The sequence below is a fragment of the Carcharodon carcharias genome, chromosome 2 (assembly GCF_017639515.1).
Source record: "Carcharodon carcharias isolate sCarCar2 chromosome 2, sCarCar2.pri, whole genome shotgun sequence".
Classification (NCBI taxonomy): domain Eukaryota; kingdom Metazoa; phylum Chordata; class Chondrichthyes; order Lamniformes; family Lamnidae; genus Carcharodon; species Carcharodon carcharias.
Window position 1 is genome coordinate 133,018,912 of NC_054468.1, and position 18,236 is coordinate 133,037,147.

At 41.3% G+C, this 18,236-nt stretch overlaps 1 protein-coding gene across 6 annotated transcripts in view; it reads right to left on the reverse strand.

The window, feature by feature from the left end:
• The window catches only part of ninl (ninein-like), a 113,508-nt gene that overhangs the window by 91,830 nt on the left and 3,442 nt on the right, over positions 1-18,236 (reverse strand). For 4 of the 6 annotated variants that reach the window (XM_041176992.1, XM_041176975.1, XM_041176983.1 and 1 more), the window contains exons 2-4: positions 12,199-12,398; positions 11,357-11,453; positions 1,690-1,895 (exon numbers count right to left, since the gene is read on the reverse strand). In XM_041176992.1, coding sequence (XP_041032926.1) covers positions 1,690-1,895; positions 11,357-11,453; positions 12,199-12,381 — 486 coding nt within the window. In that variant the 5' untranslated portion in view covers positions 12,382-12,398. Of the gene's footprint in view, positions 1-1,689; positions 1,896-11,356; positions 11,454-12,198; positions 12,399-13,070; positions 13,168-18,236 lie in introns of those variants that run through there. The other 2 variants (XM_041176967.1, XM_041177001.1) reach the window with 2 other exon arrangements.

Here is an 18,236-nt window from a genome sequence, read left to right on the forward strand (position 1 = left end):
CTAACCAAATGTTCAGACTCTGCTGAATGGACAGAAAGACAAATGGATGGGTTTGATCAAAAGTAAAAGTTCAGGAATCAAAACTGTTGCTGAGACAATTAAAGAGACAAAGATAGATAAATGTGGAAATTGGGAATGAAGACCCTGACAATAATTGAAGGAGAAATTGAGGAAGGGAAGGTAAAACAAAAGAGGAGGAAGAGAAAACAGATACGTGGATAACATTGAGACATGTACTGAGGGAGGCTTGAAGAAAGCCAGGAAAGAAGATGATGCCAACGGCTTCACCAAGGCTACGGTGGCAATGAACAAACAAACTTAACATTCATGTTTGTACTCTCTGCCTCTATTTATGAGACCAAGGATCACAAATACTTTAACAACCTTCTCAATTTGATCTACCTTCTTCAAAGATTCATGTACATAAGTCCTCCAGTGTCTCCTCTTGCATCCTCTTTTAAAATTGTACCATTTAGTTTACACACTGTACATTGCCTCTCCTTATTTTCCTATCAAAGTGCATTCTTCTCTTTGGTAATCTGCCAGCTACTTACCCATTTCACCAACCTGCCTATGTCCTCCAGAAGTCTGTCACTACTCTCCTCACTGTTTACTACATTTGAGCTTCATGTCATCTTATGTCCTTTATACCCAAGTCCAGGACCTAATTATATGTCAAAAGAAACAATGGTCCCAATAGTGACCCCTTGTGGGTGGGGGGGGGCTCCACTTTCCTGCATTCTGAAAAACAGTCATTCACCACTCCTCTCTCCTTCTATTCCTTAGCCAATTTTGTATCCATGATATCAATGCACCATTAATCCCTTGAGATTTAATTTTGTTAAAAAAAGCATCTAATATGTGGGAAGATTTCATTGATTTAACCATTCTCCCCACCCAATTTTGGTTAGTTCCTCCCTCATCCCTTCAAAATTAGCCTTTCTTCAGACAGCATTTAAAAAGGAACGACCCAGCATTTAAGTTATTCACAAGCTGGATGGACCAAATTGACTCTTCTGGTCTGTCATTGTTTGTTTGTTCCTAACAGTTCTAATATATCAAAAGGAAATTTATTGAATCTATTCTAAATTTGGCACATCCCAATTTGTTTAAAAAGGAAAATGATGGGGTAAAACAACCATAACTTGCACTTATTCAGCCTAACGTATTAAAACATTCAAACGCACATCACAGGAGCGAAATCAGACAAAATTTGATACTGAGTCACTTGAGATATTAGGGCAGGTAACCAAAAGCTTGGTCAGAGAAATAGGTTTGAGGAGTGTCTTAATGGAGGAGGAAAAGAGGTAGACGGACGGAGAGGTTTAGGGAGGAAATTTCAGAACTGAGGGCCTAGAAAGCTGGAGGCACGTCTGCCTCCAAATGAACAAAATGCATAAGAGGTCAGAATCAGAGGAACACTAAATTTTTGGAGAATTGTAGGGCTAGAGGAGGTGACATGGCTAGGCAGGGAATAAAGCATTGGAGGGATGTGAACACTGTGGAAACAAGGATTAGCATTTAAAATTCAAGGCATTACTGGACCAGGACCAAGAACCAATGTAGGTCAGTGAGCACCGTGGGTGATAGGCGCACAGGACTTGCTGTGGATTAGGGTACAGGCATTTTCAGAGAGTGGAAAATGGGAGGTCGGCCAGGACGCAAACAAAAGGATAAATCTGGACAAACCTCCACGCTTTCAAGAGATGCTGATCGTCTCAAATGACTTCTGTTGATGCTCTCTACAAACATTTCATCCTTTGCTGCTTTGAAATGTAGCGGCTCCTCCAGGTCATCTGTTGTTTCCATCTCGGAATCCAGAAACTCGGGTATAGATCGGCGGCCATATCGTTTGGTTCCCTTGACGTACTTTGGCTCAATCTCCTTTGGGGTAGCTGAAATCAACAAATATGCAAACTCAGGCACAGTGACACCTTTATTGAAATCCCACCACAGCCACCCCCCACCCCCCCCCAACCTCATAAAAGAATCTTCTTAGAATAAACTACAGCGTGCTTGCACACGAACAAGGGAGAGACCTCATCATCAGTGAGACACAGCCAGAGTGAGTGTGGGTATTGGCAATTTGGTGCACAGTGGGAATTCGGTGCATAGGGGAAGAAGTGCTCTTTGCATTTCTTCCTTGCTATTCAACTTCTTAATTCTTCAGAGAGTGGTCTTGCCCTGCGGCAGTAGAGGCTATTCAATGAATGGCATGACACTAGGAAGTTCTGAGGAACAAAGGGACCTTGGTGTATGTGTCCATAGATCTCTGAAGGAGAGGGGCATGTTAGTGGGGTGGTGCATATAGGATACTTGCCTTTATCAATCGAGGCATAGATTACAAAAGTAGGGAGCTCATGCTGAAGTTGTATAGAACCTTGGTGAGGCTATAGCTGGAGTACTGTGTGCAGTTCTGGTCGCCACATTATAGGAAGGATGTGATTGCACTGGAGGGGGTGCAGAGGAGATTCACCAGGATGTTGCCTGGGATGAAACATTTAAGTTATACAGAGAGTTGGATAGACTTGGGTTGTTTTCATTGGTGCAGAGAAGACTGAGGGGCGACCTGATCGAGATGTATAAAATTATGAGGGGCACGGGCAGGGTGGATAGGGAGCAGCTGTTCCCTTTAGTTGAAGGGTCAGTCACGAGGGGACATAAGTTCAAGGTGAGGGGCAGGGGGTTTAGGGGGGGATGTGAGGAAAAACTTTTTTACCCAGAGGGTGGTGACGGTCTAGAATGCGCTGCCTGGGAGGGTGGTGGAGGTGGGTTGCCTCACATCCTTTAAAAAGTACCTAGATGAGTACTTGGCATGTCATAACATTCAAGGCTATGGGCCAAGTGCTGGTAAATGGGATTAGGTAGGTAGGTCAGGTGTTTCTCACGTGTCAGTGCAGACTCAATGGGCTGAAGGGCCTCTTCTGCACTGAGAGATTCTGTGAAACTTATATATTCAAGCAAATGCAAAGGGCCGAGTTTCAAACTCAAAGGAGTTGTGTTACATTTTAACCAAATAACCAACTGCAGTACAATAAAATAAAACTGGTCTTTTAAAAACAATCTACTAGAACATTTCCATTTTACATTCCAAAAATTCAACATAATACGGAATAATAAAATGGGTCAATAAACCAGTGTTATACTTCCTCTGACCACTTAAAATTAGCTGGGAGTTGACCAATTCACTAACTGCCAGTCAGATCAGGGTTTCCATTAGTCCTCAATTTCTATGTGAGCACAATGGATTCCTGTAGGTTTCCTACCCCTTCATGCAAGAACTTTCATAAATTGGCCTTGCTTAAGAAATAAACACCCAAAATAGAGTTTTCAAGTATAAAATGAACAAGGAAATATAGACTTTTGTTCTCATTCTTATCTCTCAATCAAGATTGCATGCGACAACTCATTGCAAGTAGCAGTTCACATCATTCTGTGGGTGGCAAGTAAGAGGTTAGAGAGAAATGTCAAAGCTACTCGTTGACTTTCTCTCCCTATCGAAACAGAATTATTTTTTGTTCAACGCCTGTGCCAACTCTTCAGATTGAGACTGCTTCATGCTCATATATGAACCCAGATATAAGGTTGTGGGTTCAAGTTATATTCCACAGGGTTGAGCACAAAATCCAAGCTGACACTCCAGTGCAGTACTGGAGAGAGTGCTCCAATTTTGGAGCCGAAGCCTTTGGGATGAAACGTTAACGCAAAAAAGATCTCGTGGTACTACTTGGAAAAAGAGCAGGGGAGATCTCCCACGGTCCTGGCCAATATTTATCCCTTAACCGACGTCACAAAAACAGGTTATCTGGTCTTTATCTTATGGCTGTTTATGAAACCTTGCGGTGTGAAAATTGGCTGCTGTGTTTTCCCACATTATTACAGGGATCATTAAAGGCAATATATAGATACAACATTTTCTCTACCATCAGTCTGTTTTAACTAATATATATTTTTTAATCACTTAAAACATACAGCTTTATCATTTGATATATTTAGATAGCACCGCCTCAAAAATAAATGCATACATTTGACACTCAACATGATGAAATGGGAGATTACTTCATCAATTTTCTTCCCTTAGAGTTATCGATTCCTAACTGCCCGACTGCTTCATTGGAACTGTACACACTTAGACACTAAAAATCATGTGTAGCATGTGGGTGCCACTGACATCCCTTAGTTGCCCTCATGAAGGCGCTGCTGTGCAGCTTTTTCAAACTGTTGTAGCCTGCGTGGTGAAGGTGCTCAGCAACAGTTTTGATACAACTGTGATGTTGGTCAGGGGATAAATATTTTCCAGCGCACTGGGAAGGCTTCCCCTGCTCTTCGTCTGAATAGTGTCATGGGATCTTTTACGGGAGCTTTCTAAGCCATTTCAGAGGCCAGTTAGATTTCAGAAATGGCAATGTGCTGATAACCAGATAATCTGGCTTAATGGATGCCCATTAAGAGATAAATATTGGCCAGGACACCCTTTAAAATAGTCCCACATAATATTTTACACCTGCCAGGGAGAGTAGAGAAGGCCTCGGTTTAAAGACTCTTTCAAAGGTGGCATCTCCAAAAGTGCAACACTCCTTTAGTACTGAAGTAGAACGTCAACGTAGATTATGTGTTCAAATTACTCAAATCACAATCTTCTGACTCAGAGGCCTGAGTGCTACCAACTGAGCCAGAGCTGATACCATAGACAAAGATTAGAAATTGGAGCTGTGTTTAAATGCATCCCTAGTCTAAGAGTGCTGAAAGCTAATATAGCCCCACATTTCGGTATAGGCCGAGATCATATATTCAGCAGAAATTGGGAGGCTGAAGTTGAGGCATTCTGCTCTGCACAAGCCTGTGTTACACCATTCACTGCTGTTATCTACTAGATTATTGCAGGAACAATAAAATTTTTATTGATTAAAACCAATGATTAGTGGCCTTTAAACATGGTCAAACTACCACTTTAACTATTTATTCTACTTCAAATAGGAGTTGTCTATAAACACTTAGACTTGACTAGGCACATCACATGAAATATAAAATGTGTCAGTTGCAATAGTAAGTGTAGTAAGTGCAATAGTAAAAATAAGTAAGTGTGCAGCAGAGATCGGGGCAATATGGTATCAGAATAAACTGAACTGTGTTGGTGCTTAAACAACACTGAAATAGGATGACAGTAAATGCAATTTAAAATATCCCCACATTTATAGCTCACAATTAAACATTTTATACAAGGGACTTATTTCCCTGTTACTGATTGGTAATCATTGTGTGTATTCATGGTTTAAAACCAGAGCACAATAGCCAATTATCGAGCAACAAGAGTTTTTGGACTTCATGATGTTGAATATAGATACTGTCTCAACTTAACATAATTATCACTTACCTTCAACAATGCACTTACTTTCCTCAGCTTCCACTTACTTTACATGAAATTACTTTTAAATGAACAACACCTCTCCCCTGCCTCCCGCTCTCAAGGTGCTCATTGACTTCATCAGTCAGAACATTTGTTGAGCTGCCCCTGCTGTTTCCCAAAGACCATCAGGCCAAACTACTCCCTGCACCTGAGCCCCATTCCTACTAAGCCACTGGCCATCCAACTTCCTTTCCTAGCCTCATGCTAGCTAACATTGTCAATCATTCCCTCAACTCAGGCACTAATCCCTTTCCTTTCAAAACCTCCAACCCTCATCCGGGGCATCATAACTGAGGGGGTACCCCTAAAATGCTCTGGGGGAGCCCCCGACCAACACCCTGAAGTCCCTAGGTTAAGGATTGCCCAGGAGGTTCAAGCTTCTGTCAGGCGATTGCCCTGCAATTGGAACCATCTGATAGTAGATTTAAATAGCAAACATCGAATGGTTCTGACTGTCTATTAGTGATAGTTACCCAGGAAAAGTTAGAAGAATTAAAACCACTTCTAACTACTGACCCCCACAACCCCCAATGGGAGACCCCCACCCAACGCATCTCCCCACACCCCACCCCCAACTCCCCCCCACGGGACCCCCCGAACACCTGGCGCCCCCGGCCACCTGACCACCCCCGTCTCCACCACTGACCACCACCCCCAGACTACCCTCCCGCCGACACCCACCAGAGACCACCAGCGCCCCCTGACCGACCCCCCACCCCCCAAATCAATCCTCCTGACAGACCCCACCCCACTGACCACCTGAGCTCCACTAACCATCCCTCGCCACTAACCATGACCCCCATTCCCTGCAGCTGATCACCTGACCCCCCACCCAATTAACACCCCCCCCCACTGACCATCCAAATCCCCCCACCAACCATCCAAACCCCCTGCCCCACTGACCACCTGAACCTCCCCGACCCCCACTGACTCCCTGATCTCTCACGAACCCCACCCTGACCGACCTGCCCACTGCCCACCCAAACCCCACCCCCAATGACCCAACCCACAAGTACAATGAAGAAGTTCAGAGCACAACCCAGCTGTATTTCTCCACTATCTCAGTCAGGCTGATTGTCTGACCTCCAGTCTCAGATTAATGCACTTCCTCCAGTGAATTACCAAGAAGTCAAATTAATTGTATTCTCACTTCTGATACCCCATCTCTCCAACCACTGTCTCATAATGAACCAGGCTGTTCAAAATCCTGACATGCCGCTCAAACTCCAGCCGAGTTCCTGACTTTACAACCTCCCATCATCACTCCTAATCTCTTCTCCTTTGGCCCAACGTCCATTACTTTCCCTCTTGTGCCTCTGTAAAATACTGAATTATTTACATTAAAAAAATACATAAATGCAAGTTGTTGTTACTCCTGCAGTCATACTCTTAAGCCATATTCTCTGAAAGTTTAATCCCAAATTGGCAAAGATTCAGTAAACTATGCAATAATTGACATGGAGTATGAAGGAAACGTGTCTTATCCGTATGCGAGTAGCCAACCAGGAATTCAGCACTACAGATCTGAATTGTCATTCAATCATCATTTCTTTTAAAGCAAAAAGTATGAAGAAGAAGCAATGAAATTCTTTTTCAAAAAGGTGACTACAAGACAGAGCATCTAATGAAAGAAGTTTAGTTTCTGTTTCCTATCAACAGTTTCTGATTCAAATCCAAATATCAGCCTAGCACAGCTGGGCAGCATTCTCACCTCCGAGTCAGACGCTCGCTGATTGAAACTTTACTCCAGGGACTTGTGGATTTATAAATTGAGAATTCAGTATATGCAATATCCTTGTGGGCAACAGTAGCCAGCTCTGTTGTTGTTGTTGTTATTATGTTATGTTTGTGGCTACAATTGAAGTGATTGGGATTGTTATAGATTTGAAAGTCATTTTTCTTTGAATGAAGACAGAGAAGTAGCTTGCGTCTCATAGAAGTCCCAAAATGCAATAACCTATTTTCTAATCCAATTACTGCCAGCAACACAGCTGATATTTTGAGCATAGCAAGATAACTCAAACAATGAGGAATGACCAATCCATCTGTTTTAGGGAGTTGTTCATTGTTGGATAAATGGCAAGCGGATCTATCCATTGAAGAAGTTCAATCTAAATCGCTGGAGCTGAGTATAATGGGTCATCCATAGGATGGCTTTTTGAAAAGCGCAAGACTCCCTCGGTACTGCATGGAAGTGTCAGCTGAGATTATTTCTTAAAGGCTTGAAGTGGGGCTTGAACCCTAAACCTTTTCATTTAGCAGCAAGAGTGCTAACCAACTGGGATGATGGGCTTATCTTATGAAGAACGGTTAAACAGGTTGGGCCTTTCCCCACTGGAGTTTAGAAGAATGAGATGTGAGGGGACTTGATAGGGTAGGTACTGGGAGAATGTTCCTATTGTGGGGGAGACTAGAACTATGGGAGACAATAAGAGGTCTCCCTTTTAGGAGAGAGATGAGGAGAATTTTTTTCTTGCAGAAGGTTGTTAGTCTGTGGAATTTTCTTCCCCAGAAAACAGTGGAAGCTGGGTCATTGAATTTATTCAAGGCTGAATTAGATACATTTTTTGATAGACAAGGGAGTCAAGGGTTAAGGGGTGCAGGCCGGAAAGTGGAGTCAAGACCACAACTAATTCAGCCATGATCTTATTAACTGACAGAGCAGACTCAAAGGGTTGAATGGCTTACTCCTGCTCCTAAATCCTATGTTCCTAATCGAACTAAGATGATACATGGGTTAGTCTTTTAAAAGCCATTAACATGGGTAAAATAGACAACAGGAACCAAAACACAAAGCATCACCAAGTTCTGCATGACATGATGAAGCAGGACTCTTCAAGAGAAAAACTGTATTGTTAAGGGCAATGAGCTTGAGCGCTCCAGTGGATCCTCAATATAGAAATAAATCTATACCACCTAGTTGGAGAGCCACAGGGACAGTCAGTAGAGAATGGGAAAAAAAATGCATTGATGCTCTTCTGAGATTGTTATCAAGGCAGACTACTCAACCAGAATTGGGAGCTTCGCTCTACATATGCTATTTGCTATCTGATGCTTAATGTCAACAGGGGAGTTCTATTATCTAGCACAGAGCTCTTTTACATTAATTAAAGATGATGAAGTTTGTACAGCAAAACCCTCTAACTATATTGTTCCAGGCAAGAGAATGCAAGCTGGCAGTCAGAGGGACAACGTGATCTGGGATCCTCCAAGATAGACATGGGAAATTTGTAAAGCAGGCACTGTTGAAAAATAGCTGTTGGCTAATTCAGGTAGATTTTTCCCATTAAGAATGGAAGAAGAGGAGGGGTACTCTGATAATAAAGGATGATATAAAGAACATGAGTGAGAAAGCATCTTGATTTAGAAAATACGGAAGTAGAATCAGTGTAGGTAGAGATTGGGAATAACAAGGGTCAGAAAACGCAGGTGGGAATAGTTTATAGGGCCCTTAACAGTAATTATACTATCGGACAGGGCAGAGAAAATATTGAAGTTTGTAACAAAGGCTATATAATAGTTGTGGGGGACTTTAATCTTCATGTAGACTGGATCAATCAAATTGGCAAAGGTGGTCTGGAAGATGGGTTTGTAGAATGCTTCTATGACAACTTCCTGGAGGAATACGTTGTGGAACCTACCAGAGATAGGGATTTTAGTATTGTGCAAGGAGGCAGGGTTAATTAATAATGCCAAAGTAAAAGATCCACAGGGAAATAGCAATCATAATACAATTGGATTCCACATTGAAAACAATATACTCCAACCACAGACAAGGATCTTAAAACTTAAACAAACCCAATTACATAGAAATGAGGAGAAAGCTAGCTAAAGTTTTCTGGGTAAATAGGCTAAAAGGTATGGCAGTAAACAAAAAGTGGGAAACATTTAAAGAAACTATTCAAAATGATCGACAAAAATACATTCCACTGAAAAATAAAAACTCAGTAAGACTGAGGAGGCTTATAATGCTGCAAATAATGGTAGTGTGTCTGAGGATTGGGAGCATTTTAGAAACCAACAAAGGACCACCAAAAACATGATAAAAAGGGGAAAAAATGGAATATAAAAAGAGCTTTTACAAGTATATAAAAAGAAACAGAGTAAAGTAGAAGCAGGTACTGGAGAAATTATCATGGGCTGAGACATTGAACAAATATTTTAATGTCTTCTACTATGAAGATAGACATGAGTTACAAACCAGAAATAGGGGTAACCTAGGGGATGATAAGAGTGAGGAAATTAAGGTAATTAATATCAGCAGAGAAAAAGTGCTGGAGAAACTCAAGGGACTAAATTCTGACAAATCCCCAGGACCTGATGGCCTACATCCTCAGTTTCTAAAAGAGGTAGCTGAAGAGATAGTGGATTTGCTGGCTATGATTTTCCAAAATTCCCTATAGTCTAGAACAGGCCCCAGCAGCTTGGAAACTATCAAATGTAACACCGCTATTCTTGAAAGCCAGGAGAGAGAAAACAGGGAACAGGCCAGTTTGACTAAGTCATCAGGAAAATGCTGGAATCTATTATTAAGGAAGTCTTAACTATGCACTTGCAAAATCATAGTATGACCAGAACAAGTCAACATGGTTTTACAAAAGGGAAATTGTGTTTGACAAACTCAGTGGAGTTTTGAGGTTGTAACTAGTGGGGTAGATAAAGGAGAACCAGAAGATGTAGTATATTTGGATTTCCAAAAGGCATTCGATAAGGCGCCACACAAAAGGTTAATACATAAGATAAGGGCTCTTGGAGTTGAGGGTGACATATTAGCATGGACAGAGGAATGATTAACGAACAGGAAGCAGAGAGTAGGGATAAATTGGGCATTTTCAAGTTGGAAGGCTGTGACTAGTGGAGTGCTACAAGGATCAATGCTGACTCTCAGCTATTTACAATCTATATTAGTGACTTAGACGAAGAGACAGAGTAATGCATCTAAGTTTGCTGAAGATACAAAGCTAGAATGGTATGCAAGCTATAAGGACACAAAAAGGCTGCAAAGAGATATCGACAGGTTAAGTGAGTTGGCAACAAGGTGGCAGATGGAGTCTAATGTGGGGAAGTGAGAGATTATTCACAAAAGCACAATTTTTTTTAAATTGTGTGAAACTTGTAAATGTTGATGTTCAAGGAGACTTGGGTGTCCTCGTGCAAGGAACACAAAAAAGTTAGCATGCACCTATACCAAGCAATTAGGAAAGCAAACGGCATGTTGGCCTTTATTGCAAGGGAATTGGAGTACAGGAATAAGGACGACTTGATTAGAGTGTGCTATTTTGATCTTCAGACTTAATAAAGGATATACTTGCATTGGAGGCAGCACAGTGAGGGTTCACAAGGTTGGTCTGTGGGATGAGAGGGTGGTCCCATGATGAGAGGCTCAGTAAATTGGCTCTTTATTCTCAACAGTTTAGAAGAATGAGAAGTGATCTCATTAAAATATTCAAGATTATGAAGGGGCTTGACAGGGTAGACACTGGGGCGTTGTTTCCCCAGCTAGGGATCCAGAACAAGGAGGCAGAGTTTCAGGATAAGGGGCTGATCATTCAGGACTGAGATGAGGAGAAATTTCTTCACTCAAAGTTTCTGAATCTTTGGAATTCTTTATCTCAGAGGGTTGTGGATGTACCACTATTGAATATATTTAAGGCTGAAATAGACAGATTTTTGATCTCTCAGGGAATCAAAGGATATGCTGACCAGGCAGGAAAGTGGAGTTTAAGACAAGATCAGCCATGATTATATTGAATGGCAGAGGAGGCTCGATGGGCAGTATTGCAGGTATTATACTTCTTATATTCATAGGTGCCCAATCTTAGGTCATTTATACATGTTACACCAACAAATTTTAACAATGTTTTATTATGTTAAATGATGGAAAATCAGATCCACTCTTACCTGGAGGGTAAATTAAACTAAAATATATGTAAAGGAGACTGTACTTACCTGGTTCTAAATAACTGCTCTCATCTTCTGAAATACTGAGGTCAATACTGGTAGATAGCACAGCAACAAATCCTTCTTTAAACTCCTCAAAATTTACCTGAAAATTTCAATAGCACCAGTTACTTTTTGGAAGAAAATAAGGGGAATGAACTATTGACGTCAACACACACTCACACACACTTACTATCTGGTATATATCTTGTTTCCACAAGTTTGGAATTTTAAACATGAAACTTTTTACACAGTTTACATTTTTCTGAAAACTTCACACAACAGGATCCCTTCTCTTTCCTCCCAGCCATCACAACAGCATGTCTCTGGACCAAACTTAGTTGGTCTTTCTTCACCCTCTACAGGTGCTCCCTCTCCACTATCACAACCAGAGAACTCCCACCTCAGCTCTCAACAGTATCGGCCTCTCTCTGCCGACTCCCTGAATAATGCAAATTAGAAAAATTTCTTTCAGAAAATAACATTTTGGTATACAGTATATGAACCAGAGAGGAATGAGGAGTTTTTTTTAATGATCTTGATTAGACTAACTGAAAGGATGGTGGAGAGCATAATGAATAGTAACTTGGAATGAAACAAAATTGAATGCGTAATTGAAAATTGACAAGGAATAGGAAGGTAGATCTTCAGTACTATAGGATTATATGACTCTATATCCATGAGTGTACCCTCAACATCCCTCCTCTCCAACCCACAGGCACAGGGCACCTCCATTCTAAAAATACATATTTCAAAGCTGGATTCTTGCACGCAAAGCATAAAGATCTTATCACCACCTTGAGGAACAGGCTGTGACATATGTATGTATTTAAATACAGTGAAATGCTTACCCTGCCATGATGGTTGCTGCCCAAAAGCGTCTGCAGTAGAAGAGGGATCTGAGCCTCCAGATGAAGCTTCTGGCACAGCTCAGTCAGCTCCTCCCTGTCCAGGTATCCAGTCCCTGTAGTGTCGCAGCTGTCAAAAACATCCTTAAGCTGTAACACGTACTTGTTGTGTTCTGCTTCTTCCATCCCATAGCACCATCCAGCTGCAGAGGAGAATAAAGAATTGACCAGAGTTCAAAAGGAAAGTATTGGAATTATCTTCCACTGGGGGGAAAAAAAAGATCGAAAAACAAGAGATATATTTAAATAAATACATTGCTTTTTTTAAATAAAAGTAGAAACAACAAATGGAATTGTGCAGTTTCCCAAACTGGGGGAAGAGGAGGTTATCAGGCAGGACAGGAAATTCTTTGGATCTGCACCTTTCCACTGCACTACCACTGAAGGAGAAGCAAGTCCGAAAAACTTTCCAGCCTACCACTTCCGATGATATGATTAAGCTTCAGATTAAGACCTACAAGTGCAAAGGAACAGAAGAAAACAGCAATCATGACAAAACATACTGAAGCAGTTGTTTCTGCACAAACATTGATTGTGCAAAAACAGTGTTTCCTAAAATGGGGGTGCACATAGGATAGGAATTCCCAAAGTGGGAGGGGTCCTTTTCCAAAAAAACCTAAGGATTGAGAATTGGCCTGTTCAGTCACATGAAGACCCATGGCAGAAACATGCAAACCTAAGTAGACATCATCCTCAAATTACAGGACCGCCATTGACAACAACGCAAACTAATTCATGGCCCTACATTTCCATGAGTACAAATCCTTTAGTCGTTTTTAAAGTGCCAAGCTGTGGCCCAGCAGTAGCACTCTTACCTGAGTCATGAGGTAGTAGGTCTAAAATCTAGGTTAACACTGCAGTTCAGTATTGAGGGAGTGGTGCATTGTTTCAGATGATATTAAACCAGTCTGCTGCCTCAGGTAGACAAAAGATTCCACTGTGCCTTTCCAAGAAGAGCAAGTCAGAGGCTAGGAATCGTGCGACGAATAACCCACAACCTGACTCCTCAAAGCCTGTCCACCATCTACAAGGCACAAATCAGGAGTGTTATGGAATACTCCCCACTTGCCTGGATGAGTGCAGCCCCCACAACACTACAAAAGCTTGACACCATCCTGGACAAAGCAACCCACCCATCTGATTGGCGCCACATCCACAAACACTCACTCCCTCCACCACCGATGCACAGTAGCAGCAGTGTGTACCATCTACAAGATGCACTGCAGAAATTCACCAAGGCTCCTTCGACAGCACCTTCCAAACCCATGACCACTACCATCTAGAAGGACAAGGGCAACAGATAGATGGGAACACCACCACCTGGAAATTCCCCTCCTAGCCACTCACCATCCTGACTTGCAAACATATCGCCGTTCCTTCACTGTCACTGGATCAAAATTCTGGAACTCCCTTCCTAACAACACTGTGGGTGTACCTACACCACATGTACTGCAGCAGTTCAAGAAGGCAGCTCACCACCACCTTCTTAAGGGCAATTAGGGATGGGGAATAAATGCTGGCCCAGCCAGCGAAGCCCACATCCCATGAATGAATAATTTTTTTAAAAAAGCTTTCACCTCATGCCCTGACTAAAATTTCTCTCTCAACCAATATCATTTTAAAAAGAAAAGATTATCTGGACATTTAATTAACTACTGTTTGTGGGGCAAATTGGCGGCTGCACTTCCTATTTGAAAACAGTGACTACGCTTCATTGACTGTAAAGCACTCAGACGTCCTGAAGTCATAAAAGTTTCTAAAGGCAAGCTTATCTTTTTTCTAGCATTAGCTAGTTCTTCTTTGAAATGCGCTTTCTGCAGTCATTTCACAAGAACTCACAACTCAGTTTTCAATTTGTCACTTCAGCATACAACTTGTGTCAAGCAATTTTCTTACTCTTTGCTCGTGTGTCAAGTGACTTTCATGCTTCTCAAAACCTCTACAAAACCTCATATACTATTTCTGGCCAAGAGGACTGTTCATCTTTTTGCCTTGACAAGTATCAGAAAACTATTTGGCCACGCGTGTCCAGCAAGATAAGCCCAATCCCATCTTAACAAACATTCACATACTCAAGTCAAACAGTGGGTAATAATTGTGATCAGGAGCTCTAGTTCCATTTGCTCCTCTGTAATACCCTGAGCTCAATCGTTACAACCTCCAGCTAAGGTCAAATTAAGCACAAACAAAAGACAACAAAAAACAACAACTTACATTTATATTGCACTTTTCACATATTAAAACATCCCAAGAGTCTTCACAAGAACGTAATCAGACAAAAATTGAACACCAAGTTAGAGGATACATTAGTACATGCAAAACCTTGGTCAAAGATTTAAGTTTTAAGAAGCACCTTAAAGCAGGTGGTTAGGCAGAAATGTTTAGGGAGCGAATACCAGAACTTAGGACCTAAGCCACCCTGTGAGAATATGCAGGAGAAATTGTCTAGTGGTGGATTTAAGGCCCAATGCAAACATTTACCCAACTTTTTTCCTCATTTTTTTGTAAGTTCATTAATTTTTCAATGCATGTGTGTATAAAGATCTGAAAATTTAGAATACTTCCTGTGGACGTTTGGTGTGTCAGTTGCATTTTTCTCAAATACAAGGGCATGTAGCATAGCACAGGAATAGGCTGGTGGATTTGACCCAAGAAGGCAGGTTTCTGTGCCATTTGGTCACCAGTGATCCCCAGCCATCGATGTGAGCTTCCTAGCACAGGTCAGAGGTCACCACAGAGGACCTGTCCACTTCCAAACTACTTTGAGCGGGCAGGGTCACCTGAAGCATTGTATCACTTGGGCAGAAGAGACCTTTCCCCACACTTACCTAGCCTTTTGCCTAGAGAAGCAAGACAACACACTGACTGTCAGTAGTTGCTTGAGAGCATGGGACACCTGGCTGGAAATGGACTTCCGTGGAGTGAGTGGGACAACTGCTCCAGTCCACTGACCTTAATCCACCAATCATGGGCTCCAGGAAACCCCATGTCTCTGGGCTAACTCCTCTGGGGATTGATGAGTATGTTGGTCACCCTGTGGAGAGTCTCTGCACCTAGAAAGAAGCTTGGTTCTTCCAGGATCCCACACAAAAGCACTAGACAGAGCCAGCAAGGCTGGCTGTTTCTTAGACCATATGGTGCGGGCTGGGAGACTGCTGAAAAATTCACCAATTTAGGTTAGAAATTCAGAGTTTTCAAAATTCTGTTTCTTAAAAGAAGTTGAACTCTCAATATCATAGAATCAGAAAATCTGCACATCCTTAATGGTCCATTAATAAAATATATCATTTACATTTCATATAAATGTTTGCCTGATGGTGCCAATAATTAAAGGAGCATTGACTTGATGGAAAAGGTTCAATTGATTTGTGTACAGAAAGAACAAAAAAAGTCTGAATAGCCAGTTTAAACAGTAGTTTGCCTCCATATAACACCTTTAACATAAAAAATAGTCCCAAAAATCTTCACAACTAGAAGTTGGAAGCAAAAGACTTGTGTGTCATCGAGGGAGGGATTGGCAATGGATGATCAAATAGATGGGATTTGAGAAGACTTTCACAGGAGTGGAGACTGGTGGACATGAGAAGGAGGTTAGGCAGAGAGTGGAGCTAATGCCAAAAAAGAAAGCACTGCTGGTGAAGTTAAGGGAGGAAGTCGTTATTAAAAAATAATAAAATCAGAGAACGAAGAAAATACAAGACTTGGAAGACGTTGTAGAGATAGGATTCAGCAATGCCATGAAAGAATTTTACAGAAATCAGTAACTTAAATTTAATATGTTGGGCAACACGGACTAGTTAGGCAAATTATGGGTGAATGGGGCTTACTACAGAACAGGATCCAGGTTGCTGTTATTTGGACAAGTGGCATTTTTTTGGAGGATGGGAGGGCATTGAAATAATCAAGGCTATAGATAACAAAGAATGGATAAAACTTTCAGCTATAAATGAAAATATGTGGTGTTGGTGATAGTTAGGTTCTGAAGTTTAAAATTCAGGTCGGTATCAAATAGAATGGTAAGGATTCACATAGTTTACTTTAGTCTGAGTGGCTGGAAAGGGGGCCAAAATCAGTGGTGGAGAAGCACAGGTTAATAAGGGATACCAGCAGGGAATTGTTCAAAGCAAGTCATGTCTGACTAACGTGACTGAATTCTTTGATGAATTAGCAGTGAGGATTGATGAAGGTAGTGCTATAGATGTTGTGCAAGTGGGGCTAGAAATATGTTTCAGGCGGTAGCACAAAACACACGGTACCAAAGAGGCATACATTCTACGCAGGCCTTGATATTTAATTCCGTTGACTGCAATGCAACTGAATATCAGGTGCTGTGCATAATGGGCTGCTGGCCCAATCTGACCCTGCCCGTTTTGTGCCACCTCACACGTCTCTATTCCATGGACTTTCAAAGTACATTTAATAAAAGTAATACATAACAGACTTATTCAGAAAATAGAAGCGCTCAGGGTTAAAGGGATCGTTATAACTTTGGTACAAAATTGGCTAAGAAGCAGAAGCCACAGAGTAGTGGTGAATGTTTTTCTGATGAGAGTCAAGGATGCTTTGGGCCCCCCAAGGCTTAATATTGCAATCATTGCTTTTTTTGTTATATATAAATAGCAAGGACTTTTGTATGGTCTTCTTCTGTATTGTATGATTGTAAAGGAGCAGAGTTTATAGCTGCCACTTTCATCTTTATCTATTTTTACAGCATGGCGTTTAGTGACAGCTGACATTGAGAGAATATTCCCATAGTCAGATCATTGACAACACTTCAAAAAACTGCGACTGAATGAAGTGAGGAGGGGGGATACTTGGGGGTGGATAATTGACAGTGACAAAGAGCTAACCAAAGGTTAGTTCACCCAACGGTGCTTCACACAAAATGTGCCATTATGCTTCAGCGACCAATTTATTGGACAACTTATGACTCAAACTATCACCTAACACACCATTATGGGGTAGAAACTCACCCTGCACAAATAGAACTGAATAACAGTCACTGCATGTAATCAGCGGCACATCTGACACCAACCATTTCACGACCCAGCCCATCACAAATTTCTACCCTAATGCACCTATGCTCAAACAAAAAACCTCATCCATCACATTAATGGCAATTAGTACCACTAAGCTATTGATTTAGTTGCATACCTGTATTATAATTTGTTCAAGACTTAGGCATTAACGTTGTTAAAATATTAAATGTGTATGCTGGGAGGGGTACGCAGGCAATTGGTAGATCTGGAGGGGAGCGTGCAATTAAGTAAAGCTCGAGAAGCACTGACCTAGACTGAAGGCACAGTCACCAATTGTGGGGTGAATGAAGTGGAGTCTGCACAAGAGGCCAGAGTTGGAGAGTGGTTGTGCTGGAGGGAAGGTTACAGATATAGGGAGTGGCAAGGCTATGGAGGAATTTGAACACAAGAATGAGAATTTTAATACAACTTGGATCAGCTCACCAAACACAGGTATTGTCTCAACTTTCCTGGTGTACAACTGCTGCCAATACTGTAGTACCATTTTAGTTGTAAGTTATAATATAACTCCAAAATCAATACAAAAATTGAAAATTTCAACAGCTGCTTTCAATTTGGTTCTTTAGCTATTAGATGACTAATATTACTGTAAACTATTACAGTGCCATGTCCATTCATCCATCAAAGTATCAGAAGCCTTTGTTAAAACTTTGACAAATAGACATCTAATTTAAAATCAATCAAATCCTGATGTTCAGAAGTTTACAGGTATTCAGATTTGTGTTGGAAGTCCTAAAGTATTTTGAGACATGGGTCAAGATTCTCTGTTATTCTCTATAACTTATTATTTTTCTTGCTTGACATTTCATTCTCTGAAAAAAAATCATACATTTCTCCAAGACTCTAAATTACTTTAACACCAGAGGCATAATTGGGGAAAGAAAATTAAAGAGGCTAAGAAAAAATGATGCACAAATGTTTCTTAACCTAACCTTAGATCAT